Below are 17,783 nucleotides of genomic sequence, written 5' to 3'. Positions count from 1 at the left end.
TCTGAGGCAAAGTGATTGGATTAAATGATCCCTAAGACCCCTTTTAGCTTGAAAATCCCGGGACTAGAGGATGAATGAATGATGACCCACCAGTGTCGAAAATGCTTACAAGAATACGCCACAGGCTCTGAAGGGAAAGCATTTAGAAACATCACAACGATCAGTGCACTTCCTTCCATGCTTATTATTGTGAAATGAACAGAGACCTGGGTCACCTGGGAGGCTCAGTCGGTTAAGCATCTGCCTTCAGCTCAGGTCATGATCTCTGGGTCCTGGGGTCGAGCCCCATGTCAAACTCCCTGCTCAGCAGGCAAACTGCTTGTCTCCCTCTCCCTCTGTCCCTCCCTCACTTGTGCTCTCTCTCTTTCAAATAAATAAAATCCTAAAAAGAACGAAAGAAAGAAAGAAAGAAAGAAAGAAAGAAAGAAAGAAAGAAAGAAAGAAAAGAACAGAGACCCAACTATTCAGTTCATTCATCCGATGGATCTCCAACTGAGAAGATACTAGGTGTTGGGTTCTGTGCCATGCGCTCATGAGAGTCAGATGAGCAAGGCAAGTTTTCTACCATCTTCAACAACAACGGCAATAAAAAAAACTTCCTTTTACTGAGTTCCTTTGATGTGCCTATCACTTTATAGACTCTAATTTCTGCAGGAGTTCACAGTCCAGGACGGAGACAATCAAACCAATGGATTATGATGCACCATGATAATGGGAGCTAACATTTACTGAATTCTTACTATGTGAATGCATAATGCCAGTCACTTTACGTGGATTACCTTTAATTCTTTGGTTTAATTCTGACAATAACCCTACGAAGTAGTTCTATTATTGGCAACAATTTGTAGATGCGGCATTTGAGACATAGGGAAGTTATGCAATTTGCCCAAGGTCACAGATAGTAGGTATGTAAGGTTAAATGTGGCTGCTTTGGAGGAGTAGGATAAGAAGGAGAAAAGGGTTGATGATTTTATACATTCTCTACACTACCTCATATTTGAAACATGTGAGGTTGTCATAACCTCTGCAGGCCACAAGCCAAGAAACAGACAAGTGTCTCTGCAGAAGGAAGCAAGCTAGGGCAGTGGGATACCCAAGGTGGCCTGGAGAAAGCAGAAATGTGCACAGCACCTAAGACAGGCATTCCAGACCCAGACTTCTCCTTGAGGCATTCATCCTCTCCTTCCATCTCATGGAGTGAATGTTCTAGGACTTTCTACTTCTGAGACAGGACGTTTTGCTTATGACCCATAGGTGACAAGACAGTTCAAGAGGATCTCCACCCACCACTCCAGGTTTTCCAGACCATTTCTTTATCTGTCATAGACTGTACTTCCTTCATACACCCCCTCCCTGGCATCCTCCCGACCCTGCCAACCAACACTTGCAGAGTGTGCAAAAGTATGGGACAGCCTCGACTTGATCCCCTCCACATTTGTTCCAGGAGCTCCTCCTTCCTACGTAGGCTGTTTTCTTTTTTTTTTTTTTTTAAGATTTTATTTATTTATTTGACAGAGAGAGAGACAGCCAGCGAGAGAGGGAACACAAGCAGGTGGAGTGGGAGAGGAAGAAGCAGGCTCATAGCGGAGGAGCCTGATGTGGGGCTCGATCCCATAACACCAGGATCACACCCTGAGCCGAAGGCAGACGCTTAAAGACTGAACCACCCAGGCGTCCCCGTAGGCTGTCTTCTGTGATTGATCGGATGTGGGTCACATCTAGAAGAGAAATGGCAGGCAGGATCATAGGGACAGGAATGCGACTGAATGACTTCACGCGTAACCGTGACGTAGAGGGCCACCTGGCTGGCTCAGTCGGAAGAGCGTGCGGCTCTTGATGTCGGGGCTGTGAGTTCGAGCCCCACACTGGGTGTAGAAACGACTTGAATAAATAAACTTAAACATGATAGATAAAGTCAGTGTCTATTTTTCTGCCAAATCAAAGAAAACCCCTCTTCTGATGGAACCACAGCAGCAGAGTAAGCATGGTGGGAATGGGGAAGTTAACTACGAATCCCACCACACACGGCACCAGAAAATTTAAAGTCCCATCCACAGCCTCCCTCCCTCCTCAGTGCACTGGACCCCCTAACCCCGACTCCATGATTCCGGTCCTCCTCTCCCTCCTCCACTCTGCTGGGTACCCACTCCCCGCCCTGCACACCCAGCTGAACTTCTGACCAGTTAAGCCTTTTCTTCAGTCCGTCAACCTCGTGATGCCTCTGTCTCGATCAGTAGCCCCCCTCCCCCATATTCTGACTTTCACTGAACCCAAATTTACTTAGAAGACAACCCATTACTTGCTGCTCAGTGTGGTTAACTCTTACGGGGAAGTACAAAAGAAGGCCGTGCACAAAGGTGTCAAAGGTGGCCATTTTTCCTTATGTGTACAAAGCTGTTCTAGAAAGAGAGAAGACTGAATTAAACATGCAGAGAGATGAAAGACCACAGGGTTAGAAGGAACTGAGGCAGTAATTTGAATTCTTGGCTTTCCAGACTCTGGCTACAGCCCTTATGAGACCTGTGGTGTTTACCTCCCCAAAGAGATGTGTCCTTCCAACACGCTCCTTTTGCTGCAGCCAGTTTGAGTTTCTTGCAACCCAATGACTTCTGATTAAGATATTCTCTTCCCTGCTTGGCAAACTACCCCTGAGCCATTAGGACCCAGCTCAAATGTCTCCTCGAGTGCAAAGCCTCCCTCAGGATGGAAATTGCTGGTTCACACTGCCATGAGAGAGCATGGCCCACTTTCGATGGCATCTGGCTATTCTTCCCTTGCCCTGGAACCCCTTGTTTCTGGGTCCCCAGCAGAGATGATGTCTGTTTCTGAATCCCCAGCAATTCCCACAAGTACTTCATGTGCCAGCTGCTCAGTAAACATTTAATAAATGAGTGGATTCATTAGTGAATGGGGTGGGGGTGGGGGAGCTTTTCCATTTTCTATCAGTGATCTCTACAGAATTAAAACCAAAGTGCTCTGGTCCTCCTATACTTACCCACACAGCTTCCAACCTGAAGTCTTCGCAGAGGGTTCTATTCCTTGGGAAAGGCTGATATTTTGTTTTGGGCTTCTCACCTCATTTTGTTTTGGGTTTGGCGAGTTCCAAATCATTCCAGAGTCCACATTTGGGAACCAAGGCTATATAACAGCTGGGGAGAATCCCTTTGCCCTCACACTGTGGGCTGCAGCCAGTGTGACTTGCCAAGCTATTGCCAAGCCATTCCTAAATGTCAGTCCGGGCATGTGCTATTTCAGAATCAGCCCAGGCCTGACCTCCTGAATCTGTGTGAGAGAAGACTCAGGAATCCCTATTTCAAAGAACGGTCAGCCAGGTTTGGGACCCTTGACTAGGTTGCTGTGCTTATGAGGGTGAGTTATGGGTCTCTGCATCAAGAGGGACCTTAGGGGAGCCTGGGTGGCTCAGTCAGTTAAGTGTCTGACTCTCGATTTTGGCTCAGGGTCATGAGAACAAGCTCCACGTTGGGCTCTGAGCTCAGTGGGGAGTCTGCTTGAGGTTCTCTCTCTCCCTCTCTCTCTGCCCCTCACCCAGCTTGCATCTTCTCTCTCTCTCTCTGAAATAAAAAATAAATCTTTTAAAAAGAGAGAGAGTGAGACCTCAGATTCTGTCCTGATCAGAAGAGGGCAGAGCAAAAGGGCTTCCCCGCTAAGCGCAGAACTCGATCTCACGACACTGAGATCATGACCTGAGCCAAAATCAAGAGTCAGATGCTTAACCAACTATGTCCCCCAGGTGCCCCTGAATGTTTCTTTTATATATGCGGGTCACTAAGCCAGGCATACTACACACATTATCTCATTTCAACCTCAGAAGAACCCCGTGAAACCAATATTACATAGCCACTTTACATGCAAGTGGAAAACAGACCACACTCAGTCCGATACCAGAGTCTGTTTTTCTTACTCTGCACAGTGAGCCTAACATTCTCCCCAGTTTCTACCCCTACGTCCTAGATCACTGCCACGAAAAAAAAAAAAAATTTTTTTTTCTCTTTTATCTACTGTAGGATTCTGTGACTCTTTTGTGGAAGTTACTTTATGCTTTAAACTGCGAAGCGTAATTCCAACAGACTGTCATTTATATTACATCTCTTCTGTGCCAGAAAAATATAGATGCATCAGGACAAATCCATTATCACCCTTAGGAAAACCATCCACATGCATGTTCCAGTCTGTATGGGCTTTCAAATCCCTAGGGCACCATACCCCAGGTATGTGACCTTGAACGGTTACCTAAACTTTCTTTTTATTTTTTTATTGATCAGTATAATGAAGGACAATAGTAATAGTGTAAAAAATATTATTTTTAATAACAGAATAGGGTTATTGTGAGGATTAAATAATAGAATCGTGCTTGGTAAGTAGTCAGTGTTTAATAAATCTTTGCTACTCTTAATTATGGCAAAGTATCAATGTTATTGTGGCAGATGGCTTGGAGCCCTTCTGCAGAGGAAAAAACTCACAGTGTTTTCTGTCTCCTGACTCTTCACTGAATACCTTTGTACTCCAAATGTGTGGAGGGTTTTCTCCTCGCCAAGTACTTCTTCACTTTTCAAGGGACACCAGTTGGATCTTACAATTTAACTCAATTTTGACACTATCCATCAGCTGGCACAGGTCAGGGCTCAGTCCTGCAAGATTGCCCTCTACCACCTGAGACACAGTCACAAGCCCAGGTTGTCACTGTGTTCCCATGACCAGCTCCTCCATTTAATCATTTGCTTCATCAGTTCACAGAACTCAGGAAAACACTTCACACTTGACCATCTTTTTTTTTTTTTTTAGATTTTATTTGAGAGAGAGGGAATGTGTGTGTGCACAAGCAGGGGAAGGGGCAGGGGAGAAGCAAATTCCCTGGCTGAGCAGGGAGCCCGATGTGGGACTCAGTCCCAGGACCCCAAGATCATGATCTGAGCCGAAGGCAGATGCTCAACCAACTGAGCCACCCAGGCGCCCCTATACTTGACCGGTGAACAGCACAGGTGTGAACTGACAGGTCCATTACAGGTGGATCTTTTTTTTTTTAATAAAGATTTTATTTATTTATTTTGACAGAGAGAGACAGCCAGTGAGAGAGGGAACACAGCAGGGGGAGTGGGAGAGGAAGAAGCAGGCTTCCAGCAGAGAAGCCTGATGTGGGGCTCGATCCCAGAACGCCGGGATCACGCCTTGAGCTGAAGGCAGACGCTTAACGACTGTGCCACCCAGGCGCCCCTAGGTGGATCTTTTTTTGATGAATACAGTATAGGACTGTCAATGTGTTTTCTCTTCCTTATGATTTTCTCACTAACATTTTCTTTTCTCTAGCTTACTTTATTGTAAGAATACAATACATAATACATATCCAATACATGTAGTAAGGCTTCTGGTCAGCAGTGGCTATTAGTAATTACGTTTTTTGGGGAGTTGAAAGTTATATGTGAATTTTGACTGGGCAGGGGGTCGGCACCCCTACTTGGCCCCATTGGGCTCAACTGGGCTTACTAGATTACTGATTGATTATAAAAGGATACAATTTAGGAACGGTCAGAAGGAAGAGCTTCATAGGGCAAGGTAAGTGGGAAAAGGTATGATACATCCATCCTCTCTTTGGGTGTACCAACCTCCTGGCTCCTCCACATCTTCACCAATCTAGAAGCTTCCCAAACCCCTTCCTTTTTTCTTTTTTTTAATGGAGGCTTCACTGTGTAGGCAAGCTTGAATAAATCATTGGCCATTGGTGATTGATTCAACTTCCAGCCCCTTCCTCCTCCCCCAAGTTAGGGGTGAGAGGAAGTGGAGCTGAAAGTTCCAATCCAATCACATGGTTGGTTCCCCTGGCAACCAGTCGCATCCTGTGGCTTTTCAAAAATCACCTCAACTCACTGCTAATGCTCTGGAGCTATTTCAAGAACGAAGGACAAAACCCCCAATATTGTAAGGAAAGATGCTCCTATGTTCTAATCACTTAGGTAATTACAAGTTTTAGGAGCTGTGAGCTGGGAATCATGGATGGACATCAAAATATATATTTATTATATGACAACAGAACACCTTTCCAGGGGGAGAATTATGCCTTCCTGCCGCACTGAGGTGAGGCTAGACCATGTGACTTACTTTGTCCAATGAAAACTGAGAAGTAATATATGCTGTTTCTGAGCCGAAGCTTGAAGAGGCTTTGTGTGGTTTGTCACCTTGTCCTTTCCTTCTGTCACAAATCTGGCATTGTCCCAGCTAGGGCCTGTTTCATCAGCCTAGAACTCAGAATGCAAATGAGAGCAGCAGAGTCACCACCAGACTGTGATGGACAGGTCACATGAGTGAGACATGAAGCCCTGTTCTTAGAGCCACTAAGATTTGAAGGTTGTCGGTCACCCTGATGTCAATTCGCCTAGGCTGACAGATACAGCTGCTAAACAAGATGTATAGAAACCCTCTTATTTAAGGATTTGCTCCATCATTACTCTTTGTCCCTCTGGAAACCTGAGCCATTAGCAGTTTTCCCATCAGTCCAGTAGCCCACTTCCACCTGGAATACAGCAGACGTTTCCAGAGTCCCTGGTATATTTGTCTGCCTGTTCTTCAGAACCCATGGTGTTTCCAGTTTCTAAAGTAAAGCGCTATTAACAAGCTCCTCCTAACAAAGAACATATGCATACAAGGGAGCTTGAGTGGCTCAGTCAGTGAAGCATCTGCCTTCTGCTCAGGTCATGATCCCAGGATCCTGGGATCGAGTCCTGCATCAGGCTCCCTGCTTAGCGGGGAGTCTGCTGCTCCCTCTCCCTCTGCCCCTGCCCCCACTCATGTTCTCTCTCTCTCTCAAATAAATAAATAAAATCTTAAAAAAATATATGCATACGGTGCATATACTGGGGCACACAGCAGCTGTATTAGTTAGCTAAGCTAGCCTTTGGGGATTGTAGAGATGATTGAAAAGAATATCTGGGCCGGGCTGTGCTGTCAGGGAAGCCCCACCAGCCATTCCATAGCTCAGCCCCAATCCAGGGTTCTTCTAGGGGTTAGCCAGCTCTCCAAAGAGCCTTTACTTCTCCAGTAGGGTCATGACCTCAATAAGCTGCCTTCTGAGCCCTAAGCTTCTTTTTCCTCTGACTTCCAAGTGGGACATTGTCTGTAAGGCTCTCAGAACTTTCCTTGATGTTGCCCAAGAAAAGCACCTGCATGCTTGTATTATCCTTTTTTTGCTGCTTTCTTCAATTGCATAGGCAGGAATAAGAAAAACACCAAGCATAGGTACGTTAGAAAGTTCCAGATTCTTCTTAAGAAGTCCATCCAGTTAAAATCCCTAGTGTAGTTTATGACTCTTATTACATGGATAACTACTTGCATTTCTTCCTGCCAAGTGTCTAAGTTTGGGGTTCCCTCAATCTCCCTTACAGCCTTTTGGGAACTTCTTTCTGTGGAAGAACTCTGGGAAAGCCCTCACCCCATCCTTTTCGAGCAAACTGGCCTGAAGGACCAATTGTGGGAGGAAAACAGGTTCCCTCTGCAGCCTTGAGTGGGTAATTGGTACTTTGGAGGGACTCCCAGGAGGGCTGATGGGCACTGTTATGTTGAGGGCTTACACTGTTGGGGATTGTTCTAAGGACCACTTTTCATTTCATTCTGTGAAATACCCCAGACACTTAGGGAATGTGGGAGGGTCACATCTACTGAGTAATGTTGAGTAACCTAGGCTCCCTGAAGGGAATCCCAATCCATAAATAATAGTGATGGTGATGGTTATGGTAACAACAACACCTGATGCTTATTTTACCCTCACCCTGGTCAGACCCCAGTCTCAGGGTTCCGGGCACAGCAAGGTAAGCGCCATCATCACCACCATTTAGAGATGAGGCAATGGAAGCAGGGACAGGATAAATGACTGGAATAAGGTCACACAGCTTGCAAGTGGCAGAGCTGGAATTTGAACCTGGGCTGCATGACCCAAAGTGCGTGCTTTCACTCCTTGCACTATGCTGCCTTTCTTTCTTCGACATGCTTATCATGTATACCCAGCTGTAAACATTCCCCTTCTGAAGGGACTTACAGATGGAGGGCGATGGCAGCAATACTTTATGTAGTAAACTACATAACATTCTCCATGCTGACAGAGTGGATCAGCTACTGTTCGTTGAACGTCTTCTTGTCTTCTCAGTCATGTGGGTGCTTTTCCCAGGTTGATTCCACCCTCACTGTAGGATCTAGGAACAGGAATGTAGCTCAGCCTTGATAGAGCCTAGAAGGTTTTAGAAACCCCAAGGGTCTCTGTTCCCTAAGTGTCCTGCACCATGGCTTCATGATTCTTCTTCTTCAGAGCAGCGTCCTGGTCCACCTGTAACTATAAAAAAAAAAGCCATCTCACAGCCCTCGCATTGACTGCAGCCTTGATAGAGCCTAGAAGGTTTTAGAAACCCCAAGGGTCTCTGTTCCCTAAGTGTCCTGCACCATGGCTTCATGATTCTTCTTCTTCAGAGCAGCGTCCTGGTCCTCCTGTAACTATAAAAAAAAAAAGCCATCTCACAGCCCTCACATTGACTGCTGGGAGGTGCCAGCCTCCATTCACAATGCTGTGATGAGAACTTTACAGGTATTAACTCATTTTATCCTCATAACAACCCCACGAAGTAGGTACTTTTCCTATCATCAATCACCATCATCCTATTTTACAAATAAGGAAACTGAGGCCCAAAAGAGTTAGTACAGATTTTCTTGCTCAGAAAGGGAAGGTTCAGAATCCAAACCAGACAGTCTGATTCCAAGGGTCACATCCTCAATCACAGCCTTCGGAATTCAAAGCCCAGATTTGCAGGGGAAAGAACCTGATAGACTCAGCTTGTGACAGGAGTAGCCAGGAATACTCAGGGTCCAATGAACTGTACCAAGCGGCGGGGGGTGGGGGGGGTGGGTATATATAGTACAAAATAGCAGCTGAATCCTAGGACCCAAGGGGTGAGGCATAGGGGGAGAAGGAACTGGAAAGGTAGAATACCACACATCAGGCATTTACTCAAAAAGGCATCCTGTAGTAGGAGTTCATATTGCCCATTTGTGCATGAACTTATTGAAGATTAGTGGAGGTTAAACAACTTGTTCCAGGCCACATGTAAGTGAGACAAGATTCGAACACAGCCCGTCTTATTCCTAAGCCTTACTTTATTTCAATACCCTTTCAGAGGAGGATGGCCAGGACAGTTGAGAGAAGGTGTTACTAGGCAGATTGCATTTTCCATATCGGGCTGCAAATATCACCCAACCCACACGATATTCTTAAAATATTAACTTTGACATTTCCCTCAGTGAGATAAGGGAACGATAGTCCTCACCTTGGATTTGGGAGGGCTGTGTGACTATGGCTGAAGTGACACCGAGGACTTCTAAGGTAAGGTCATAAGAGCTGATACAGCGTGCGCTGGTACTCTGAAAACGCTACCCCTTGGAACCAAGCCACCGTGCTGCGAGCAAGCTCAAGCCTACCCATGCAGAAAGACCAGATGGGGACAGAGCCTTGAGACTACTTAGAGGCAGAAGAAAAGCCTGGCCTGTTCCAGCTGTTCCAACCCCCTCCTGGTTCCTGCTCTAGCTACCATCTGACTGCAGTCTCTTGATAGAACCAGAGCCAGAACTGCCCAGGTAAGCCCTTCTCAAATTGTTTCAAGCTGCTACATTGGTGGAAGATGTGTAATACAACTGCACATTCAGAGAAACAGAAGTCTTCACACGCAGGGACGTGAGAGCCACCTTCAAGCCTCTGACGGGCTGTCACGTACAGGGGGAGTTTGGCTCAGAGCGTGAAGCTCTAGGAGACAGCACTCATGTCAACAGTTGGGATTTACAGAGAGGCAAATTTGGTTCTTCATGGAGATCTTCTCTAACGATACAACGTTAGAATAGAGTCACCCAGAAGTGAGCACGCTGCCACCAAACATACTCAAACAGAGGGATGACCACTTTGGGGGATGTTGTAGAAGGGTCTAGAAGACTCCAAAAAGACTTTCTCACTCGAAAAAGATACGATTCCAAGTGAGTTAAGCCTAGACTGTTTTGAAGAATAAATGTTTAGTAAACCTTCTTAGGAGAGATGAGGACTCAAATGGACCTTTAAAGTTGGAGAGGGTTGGGAAAGGAAAGCAGACGGAAGGACAACTCAGCAAAGAGCCACTGAGAGCCGTGTAACTAGCAGCACCTTGTTAATCATTCCCCCTCTCACCTTCAGACTGCTCATCCATTTGTGGTGTGTTCTGGGCCATCATTTTTCTAGATTTTTACCCAGTCACCAGCAACCCTTTTGCTCACATCCCAGGCCTCACATCCCATTGATTGCTCAGTCATTCATTCCACTCTTGACAATATGCCCCACATCCGTTCCCCTGCCCTGTCACTGGCTTTGTTCTAGCCATCACCACCTGTCATTGAGATGACTGCAACAGCCCTCTGAGTCATTCCTCAGGATGCTCTGAACCTGTCAGTCCCCAGCTTCCAAACCAAAACCTTCGTTCAATTCCCGCTGCCTTTAGAATAGAGTTGAAATTTTTTTAAATAAAGATTTTTTTTTATTTGAGAGAGAGAGAGAGAGAGAGAGCTGGAGTGGGAGGAGGGGGAGGGAAAGAGGGAGAGGGAGAAGCAGACTCCCTGGCTGAGCAAGGTGCCCAGTGTGGGGCTCAATCCTGGGACCCTGGGATCATGACCTGACCGAAGGCAGATGCTTAACTGACTGAGCCACCCAGGTGCCCCTGGAGCTGAAACTTCTTAGTCAGGCATTCAAGGCTTTCATGATATGGCAGAGAATTAAGATGAGAGGAGGGAGGACATAAAATAAGAATGGTTGCGGGGGAGGGGAGAGGAAAAGAAACACTAATCCATCTCTTAGTTTCTTAGGGCTGCTGTAACGAATTACCACAAACGGTGTGGCTTAATACAACAGAAATTTATTCTCTCACAGTGTTGGAGGCTATATGTCCAAAATCAAGGTGTTGGAAGAGCTATGCTCCCTCTGAAGGATCTAGGAAAGAATCGTTCCTTGCCTCTTTCTAGCTTCTCAGAGCTTCTGGAAATTCTTGGCGTTCTTTGGCTTGTGGCTCCCATCACTCTGATCTCTGCCTCCGTCTTCACATGGCCATCTTCTCTGTGTGTGAAGTTCCACATCTCCTGGTTCTTTCTCTTACAAAGATACCAGCCATTGGATTTAAGGCTCATCCCAGTATGACCTCATTTTAACTTGATTATGGCTGCAAATCCCCTGTTTCCAAATAAGGACATATTCACAGATACTAGGGGTTAGGGCTTGAACATATCCTTGGGAGGCACAATTCAACCCTCTATAATGCACAGTGATGGAAACTAAAGAACAATGGCTTAGCATAGGATGGAATCTTGCCTGTGAAAAGGTTCTGGATGACATGAAGGACTTCAGCAACAGGGAAGGTAATATTAAATAGGGTACTAGATTACCAGAAGGTTGTGGGTTTTTTTGTTTTTGTTTTAGCAATGGAATAGCATGCATGATCAAAGGATACAATTTTAATTAGGAAAAAAATCAGTCTGGAAGCTGGATTTAGGGAAGATTATAGAAGGTAAAACCAGGAAGTTAAGGGAATGCCTGAGTAGCCTGGAGGTGAGGAGGAAGGCACAGAACTAGCCGATTAGCCCCAGGAGGTTGTTAATCTTGCCTCTTTTGTTCAGCATTGTATTCCAAGAGCCTAGAACAGTGTCCACACACATTTGCTGGATAGATGAATGGGTGGACAAAGCAGGCTTTCGCTAGTAGGAATGGAACAGAAGATGCCATAAGCCTTTCAGAGGTGAGCTGAATTAGTGGACCCTGGAACAAGATAGAAGTGAGGAAGAGCATTATTTAAAGGCAAGCCCACAACTTGACACCTGTTGGAGACAGAATCGAACCTCTCTCATACCACCTGCCCACAGAGTAGCATTATACCTAACTCCTGTGTTATTTTTCCCCACCACAAGAGTGTGAGTCTGGGGTACAGGATGCCTAACTTTATTCATATCTGCGTGTATCCTTTACAGCACCCTGCACACAGTAGGCCCCCAATTCAACTTTCAATGAACTTATGAATGATTGAATTTCCACATTTAAGCAAACCCGAAATATGTCTCCCACATTTAAATTCTGAATTTTAAACTTTTGTACCCTTCCAAATGCCTGGCACACAGTAAGGTCCCGATAAGCACTTGTTGAACCAAACAGAATAAATCAGATTCACCCAGTTCCGCCCTGGCAGCGAGGTCTGCATTTGGCAGGACGACAAATCCATTGCTATTAAATTCTTATGTAAGAGTGAATGACCCTCCCAGCCTACTTGACGTCTCTCGCACAGAAGTGGAGGGGAAGGGAAGGGAAGGCAAGGGGAGCGAGAGCAGTGTTGAGAAACACACACTCTTTCGGTGGTAGACGCACAGATTCATGTCTAGCCTCGGTTCCCCACATCCATCTGAAAAGACGGCTGCACGCTGGTGGGGGGCGGGCGGAGGGGGCGGCGTGCTGGCATTTCGGTCGAGGCGTATTTCATTCCGTGGGTAAGGCCTGCCCACCCGGCACGCCCAAGGGCTCCGGGTCTGCGGGTGACAGCGGCCCCACTGGGGGACTCAGTTCCAGGCGGTGCCCCCGGGCTCCCCGCGGGCGCGGGCACGCCGCAGACTTGGCCGGGGGGCCTCCAGGCGTCCGGCCCCAGGCCCCGCGCCGCTCGCCGTTCTCGCCCGGGCCCCCGCCGCGCTCCGGGGGCCGCCGCGCGACCGCGCCGGGTCCGACCTTCCCCGCGCCCAGGGGTCCGGCGGGCGGGGCGCGGAAGATGGCGGCGCGGCCGGGCCGGCGGGCGCGAGGCCGCAGGCGCGGCGCGCTCGGCTGGCCGGCGCGGCTAGAGCGGCGCCTGGCCCGGCGGCGCGGCCTCCTCCGCCTCGCGCCGCCGCCGCCGCCGCCCCGCCCGCGCGCCCGCCCGCCCCTCCCCGGGCCGGCCGTGCCCAGCGTCGCGCTCCCCGAGGGCCCGCGCGCCTCGGCGCTGCCTCGGCGGAGCAACGGCGACGGCGGCGGCCGCGCCTGGGGCGCGCGGCTGCGGCGGCGGCGGCGCGGCGCGTGAGGGGCCGCCAGGGGCCGAGCGGGCGCCGCCAACATGTCGGATACCAAGGTAAAAGTTGCTGTCCGGGTCCGGCCCATGAACCGGCGAGGTGAGGAGCTTTCCGCTCGTTTTTATCTGTGGTCGGGCCGAGGGCGGGGGCAACTTTGCAAAGTGCGGGCCGCGGGGCCGGGGCGGCGAGAGCGCGGCGGAGCCGTGGGGCCGGGGCGGAGGCGGCGCCGCACTAGCCGCTGAGCCCCTGGCGCGCGGCTCCCGGCGCCGCGGCTCGGCCGCCCCCCGGGAGAGCCCCGCGCCCAGGGGTCTGGAGGCGCGGATGCTCGGCTCGGCAACGGCCCTCTTCCCTTCTGCTTTCAGAACTGGAACTGAACACCAAGTGCGTGGTGGAGATGGAAGGGAATCAAACGGTCCTGCACCCTCCTCCTTCTAACACCAAACAGGGAGAAAGGTAAAGCGGGCGCCGCGAGGGCGGGCAGGGGGATCCCACCCCGCAGTCTCCTGCAAGTTTGAGCCCGGAAAATGGGAGTGCTCTTGCCTATTGTTAGGAGGACGGCTTCAAGTTTGTCGCACGCTCCTGTCTGAAGCCGTTGCAAGTCCAAGTTCCTCTCCTCCCGCTGCCCCCCCTCGGTGTGCCTTCCCATCTAGAGCGGCATCAGCCCGGGCACCCGGGCCACAGCCGGCACCAGTCCGCCGCGTCCCTGGCCGGCTTCGGGGCACCCGGAGAGAGGGGGCCGGGTGGGACCCCAGAGCCGAGTAGTCCCACATTTCACAGATAAGAAAACTGAGGCCTGAGGCGGGCAAGGGACCATCCCAAGGCCTTGTTTTCGTAGAATCCAGTGCCCCTCGTTTTTTTTTTTTTTTTTTCCTACCACTGCACAGTTTCCTTTATTTGGCGGAATTGTTTAGGGACTTTGTATGTAAAATGGGGGGGGGGGGAACCCCATAATTAAGCAGAACAGTATTCTATGATGCAGGCTTAGGCGTGAACCATTTAAAATCTATTATTTTGTTGGTGCTGGGTCGAGATAATGCCTGAATGTAATGCGCGAATTTTGATTTTCATGGAAACAAAAGTAGTGCCCTGAGCTGTGTAGACGCTGGGGGGGATGTTTAAAAAGGGGCTGCATTTACTAGATGGCAACATATTTGCATTTGAAAAGTGGTAACTCTTGGATCCTTATTAATTCTGCTCTATTCCACGCAGCAGTATGGGAAAATGCCTTAAAATAATTTGAATATTTGGCATTTTTCTGGTAAGCCCTTGAGAAGAAAACGGTTGGAATTCATTCAGTATAGTAATGCAGTAGCTTGTAAAAATAGAAAGAAAAAAAAAAACCCAAAACAGGAGATTTGACAGAATTAATTTCTCACGGACACGAGTACGAGTGTGTTTCTGAAAGTCACCTGTTGATTGATGCACTACAATTTAGTGATTTTTTGCTCTTGGGAGATTTTTTCAGTGAATAGAGACTGAAGTAGGGTTTGTTATTTTATTGCTAAAGGAAACAGCTGCCTCTTTTCTATAATCATGTGGTGTTCAGGCACAATTTTGCTAAATTTGGGGGAAGAAGTTGTCAGGAGATAAGATTGGGAACTCTGCTTTTTGTATCGAGGCTGGAAATTTTTATTCAGTTTGCAAACATTCTGGTCCCTACAGCAGATTGTCACAGTGATAGTAAGTTGCTAAAGTTATGTTTAAAATGTGTTAAATGCTTTTCAGTTAATAGAGGTGTCCTCGGATAATATTTTAGATACATTTTAAAGATTTATGGTATTTTAGATACATTTGTAGTGGTGTAATTGTATATTTCATGATGCTAGTGAACTGAGTAAATTTAAATATTTGCAGATTAAATTCGATGTCCACAACATCAACATTTTTTCTGAAGCTGGCTATTTTTTTATTGTTTCCTCTGCAAATTCTGCTCGGTCAGATTCTTCAAAGCAGTCTGGGAAACAGGTAGAATATTAGCTCCTGTTCATGTAGCTGCTGCTTCTGTTTTCCTTGCTGGTTTGGCACCTGGTCCTTGTCACTCTTAACCACAGGCAGTGCTGCAGTTAGCTACTGTTTAATGAAATGAAGCTTTCTGATTTGTGGAGAGAAACATTTAATTTCGTGGAACTTGGATAGAAATGATCACTGTAGACAGTTGGTTACAAATGCTAAATAAGTAGTTGATTATTTTTAGGGATACCACTGCAGTGATGAATCAGGATCTTTTAGATAAAGATTTGCGGGGTGATTTGGGAGTTGATCCATCTGCTGGCTTATTGGAATAGCCCCTTATCTGAAACTGTTAAGAATAGAATCAAAACATGGGAGTTCTCTTGTTTTGTCCCCCTGACAGATAGGATTCTTTGGTGGATGGACCCTTTCTGTGGGATTCTGCCTGGGTACTGGCCACTTACTTTACAGAAAACTTGAGTGGAGTCTATCCAGCAGTGCTGCTTGTAGGTTAGGATTACTGTCTTTGCAAGGATGGAGACACCAAATGCATTTTGATTTTTCATTATGTAGCTTGGTTTCATATTTCTCCACCAGGTTTTCCCTTAAAGCAACAGTGTATTTAAAAATAGAAATGATTCCCCTCTTGGGCTCTGGGTTGATTAATTACAACTATGCTTCATGTTATGTTTGCAATTCATTTTTATCATTTATTTTGGGATTGAGCTCAGGGAAAGGCAAGAATATTATTTTTCTTCCCTAGAAGTTCAAGGCTTGAAGTATAAGAAGTCTTGGCAAATCTGTGTCAAAGTGAGAATTATTATTTTTCTGAAAATTGCAAGAAATTACTAATGTATTAACCACAAATAGAAATTGTAAATTAGTGGGTGAAAGTTTTCAGTCCTACCAGTAAACACAAGCAAGGATGCTTTGATTTCCAGGGGAGGAAACAGGTAGGCTTAGCTTTCATGATTTCTCCCCTTTATGAAATCAAAGCCAAGACTGCATGTTAAGGACTAAAAAGATCACAGGGCTTCTGAGGTTAAAGATATTTGTTTTGCAATTCTAAGATTATAATATACTACAGAGGTCCAGGTTAATAGTTGATATATATATATATATATATATCTCACCATTTTGAAACATTAAGACATATATGAACATGTTTCTTAAAATACTGTTCTGTTTACTATTCAGGAGATATTTATGAAGTTTACATCATACAGGATTCTTTCTCAGCACAGAGGATCCAAAGATCACTATGGCTCTAGTGCCTCTCAGAGGTTTGCACCTTTGAGAGATGTGGGAAGAGAGAGGGAAAAATAGTTAAAATTACAGTTCGGTAGATTATGTAAATTATACTTTTGCCATTATATGTACCATATTTTTTTTGGAAATGACCTGTTTCCTCTTCTGTCTCCTTCTGAGGTTGCGAGCTCCCTGAAGGCGGGTACCTTATCCTACTTACCTTCGTGTCCCATGCCCTGAATAGCAGCTGGCAGGTAGCAGGCACTCAGCAAATGTCTGCACTGAGTAGGTTCCCTAGTGTGATGAGGATACCGAGGAGGGGCTGTGGAAGTGCATGGAATAGGATGCAGAAGCAAGGGAACTCAGGAGGGGAGAAGAGAATGAGAACCCCCAATTTGCCCAAATAGGTAGCAGTTTAAAAACCACAGTATGAACAGATACATACTGTAAAGTCTTCTTTTGCCCTGTTGTCTCCCCTGTTCTTCCCATCCCCTCATCTCTCCAAAAACAGTGTATACTTTCAGACACACACAAACACACATACGTGCGCATGAATATATCGTTCGTGTGTATTTCAACAAATACCTTTTCTATCTTTAAATACCCATATATTCATTTTCATTCTTTTTCACATCTAGTTTGGATGGTAGTGGTGGTTTTAAAAATATAGGTGGTTGGCTTATGAGTCCGATTTTTGTAACTTTTAGGAAGTTCAGGAAATAAAGTGAAGTTGTATTACAAAGAGAGTGTAATGGAATTTTTTTCTATAGAAGTTTTTGTTCTTATTTTATATAAAGTGAATTGTTGGGTAAGCACTTAAAGCAATGTAAATGTGTACCTTAGCTAAGTTAAAAGAAAAATGGACTAAATTTAGGCTCTTAGTAAAAGAGCATCAAAGGTTTAGCTTCTTGCCCAGTTTTTCCACACTGCAATATGTGCAGTATAGCTTCTAAAGTATATCCTCCGCTGTCAGTGGAAGAAAGCTAGTCTCTCAGTCAACTGTGTATATATTTCCTAGTTTATGTATTGTGTCTCTCAGTCAACTGTGTATATATTTTCTAGTTTATGTATTATGTGTTGCAATTTTTTTCCAAGCTGGCTTTCTCCGCTATTCCAAAGGCGCCTGGGATGGTTCCTTCTGCTCAAGTATCTTTGTAGACCAGAAATTTAGAAATTAAGTCATGTGAAAGTCATGTGCAATTTAAAAAATAGATCATCTAAGAATCAGTAATATTCCACATTATAAAATTATTTGGGTGACTTTGAATTCTCTCCTGTTTTTTGTGTTCTATTTCTCTCTAGCTCAAATATTATAGTCAGTTGTAAGAAAGCAGAGCATTTAGATTTCATTAATATAAGAGTGATCATTCTTTATGCATGTCATTAGTGGTATTTTAAAGAGCATTTTAATGGAATATTTTCATTAGCTGTCAGCGTTTGCCATGCCTTTGTTTTAAAATAAAGGTAGATTGGGGGGCGCCTGGGTGGCACAGCGGTTGATCGTC

General features: G+C 46.2%; 1 protein-coding gene and 1 long non-coding RNA gene across 2 annotated transcripts in view; one reads left to right on the top strand and one right to left on the bottom strand.

The window, feature by feature from the left end:
• Positions 1-10,902: 10,902 nt before the first annotated feature.
• Positions 10,903-12,669, bottom strand: LOC103664881. The gene is made up of 2 exons (XR_005838866.1): positions 12,394-12,669; positions 10,903-11,815 (listed from the first exon to the last, which is right to left on the bottom strand). It is a non-coding gene; the product is annotated as an uncharacterized LOC103664881 (long non-coding RNA).
• A 448-nt stretch (positions 12,670-13,117) lies between these two features.
• LOC121106085 (kinesin-like protein KIF13A) overlaps positions 13,118-17,783 on the top strand; it is a 78,914-nt gene continuing 74,248 nt past the window's right edge. The window contains exons 1-2 of the mRNA XM_040645088.1: positions 13,118-13,179; positions 13,443-13,533. Coding sequence (XP_040501022.1) covers positions 13,125-13,179; positions 13,443-13,533 — 146 coding nt within the window. The 5' untranslated portion in view covers positions 13,118-13,124. The remainder of the gene's footprint in view (positions 13,180-13,442; positions 13,534-17,783) is intronic.

The sequence above is a fragment of the Ursus maritimus genome, unplaced genomic scaffold (assembly GCF_017311325.1).
Source record: "Ursus maritimus isolate PB19 unplaced genomic scaffold, ASM1731132v1 scaffold_30, whole genome shotgun sequence".
Taxonomy (NCBI): Eukaryota; Metazoa; Chordata; class Mammalia; order Carnivora; family Ursidae; genus Ursus; species Ursus maritimus.
This window is presented reverse-complemented; position numbering and strand designations above follow the sequence as displayed.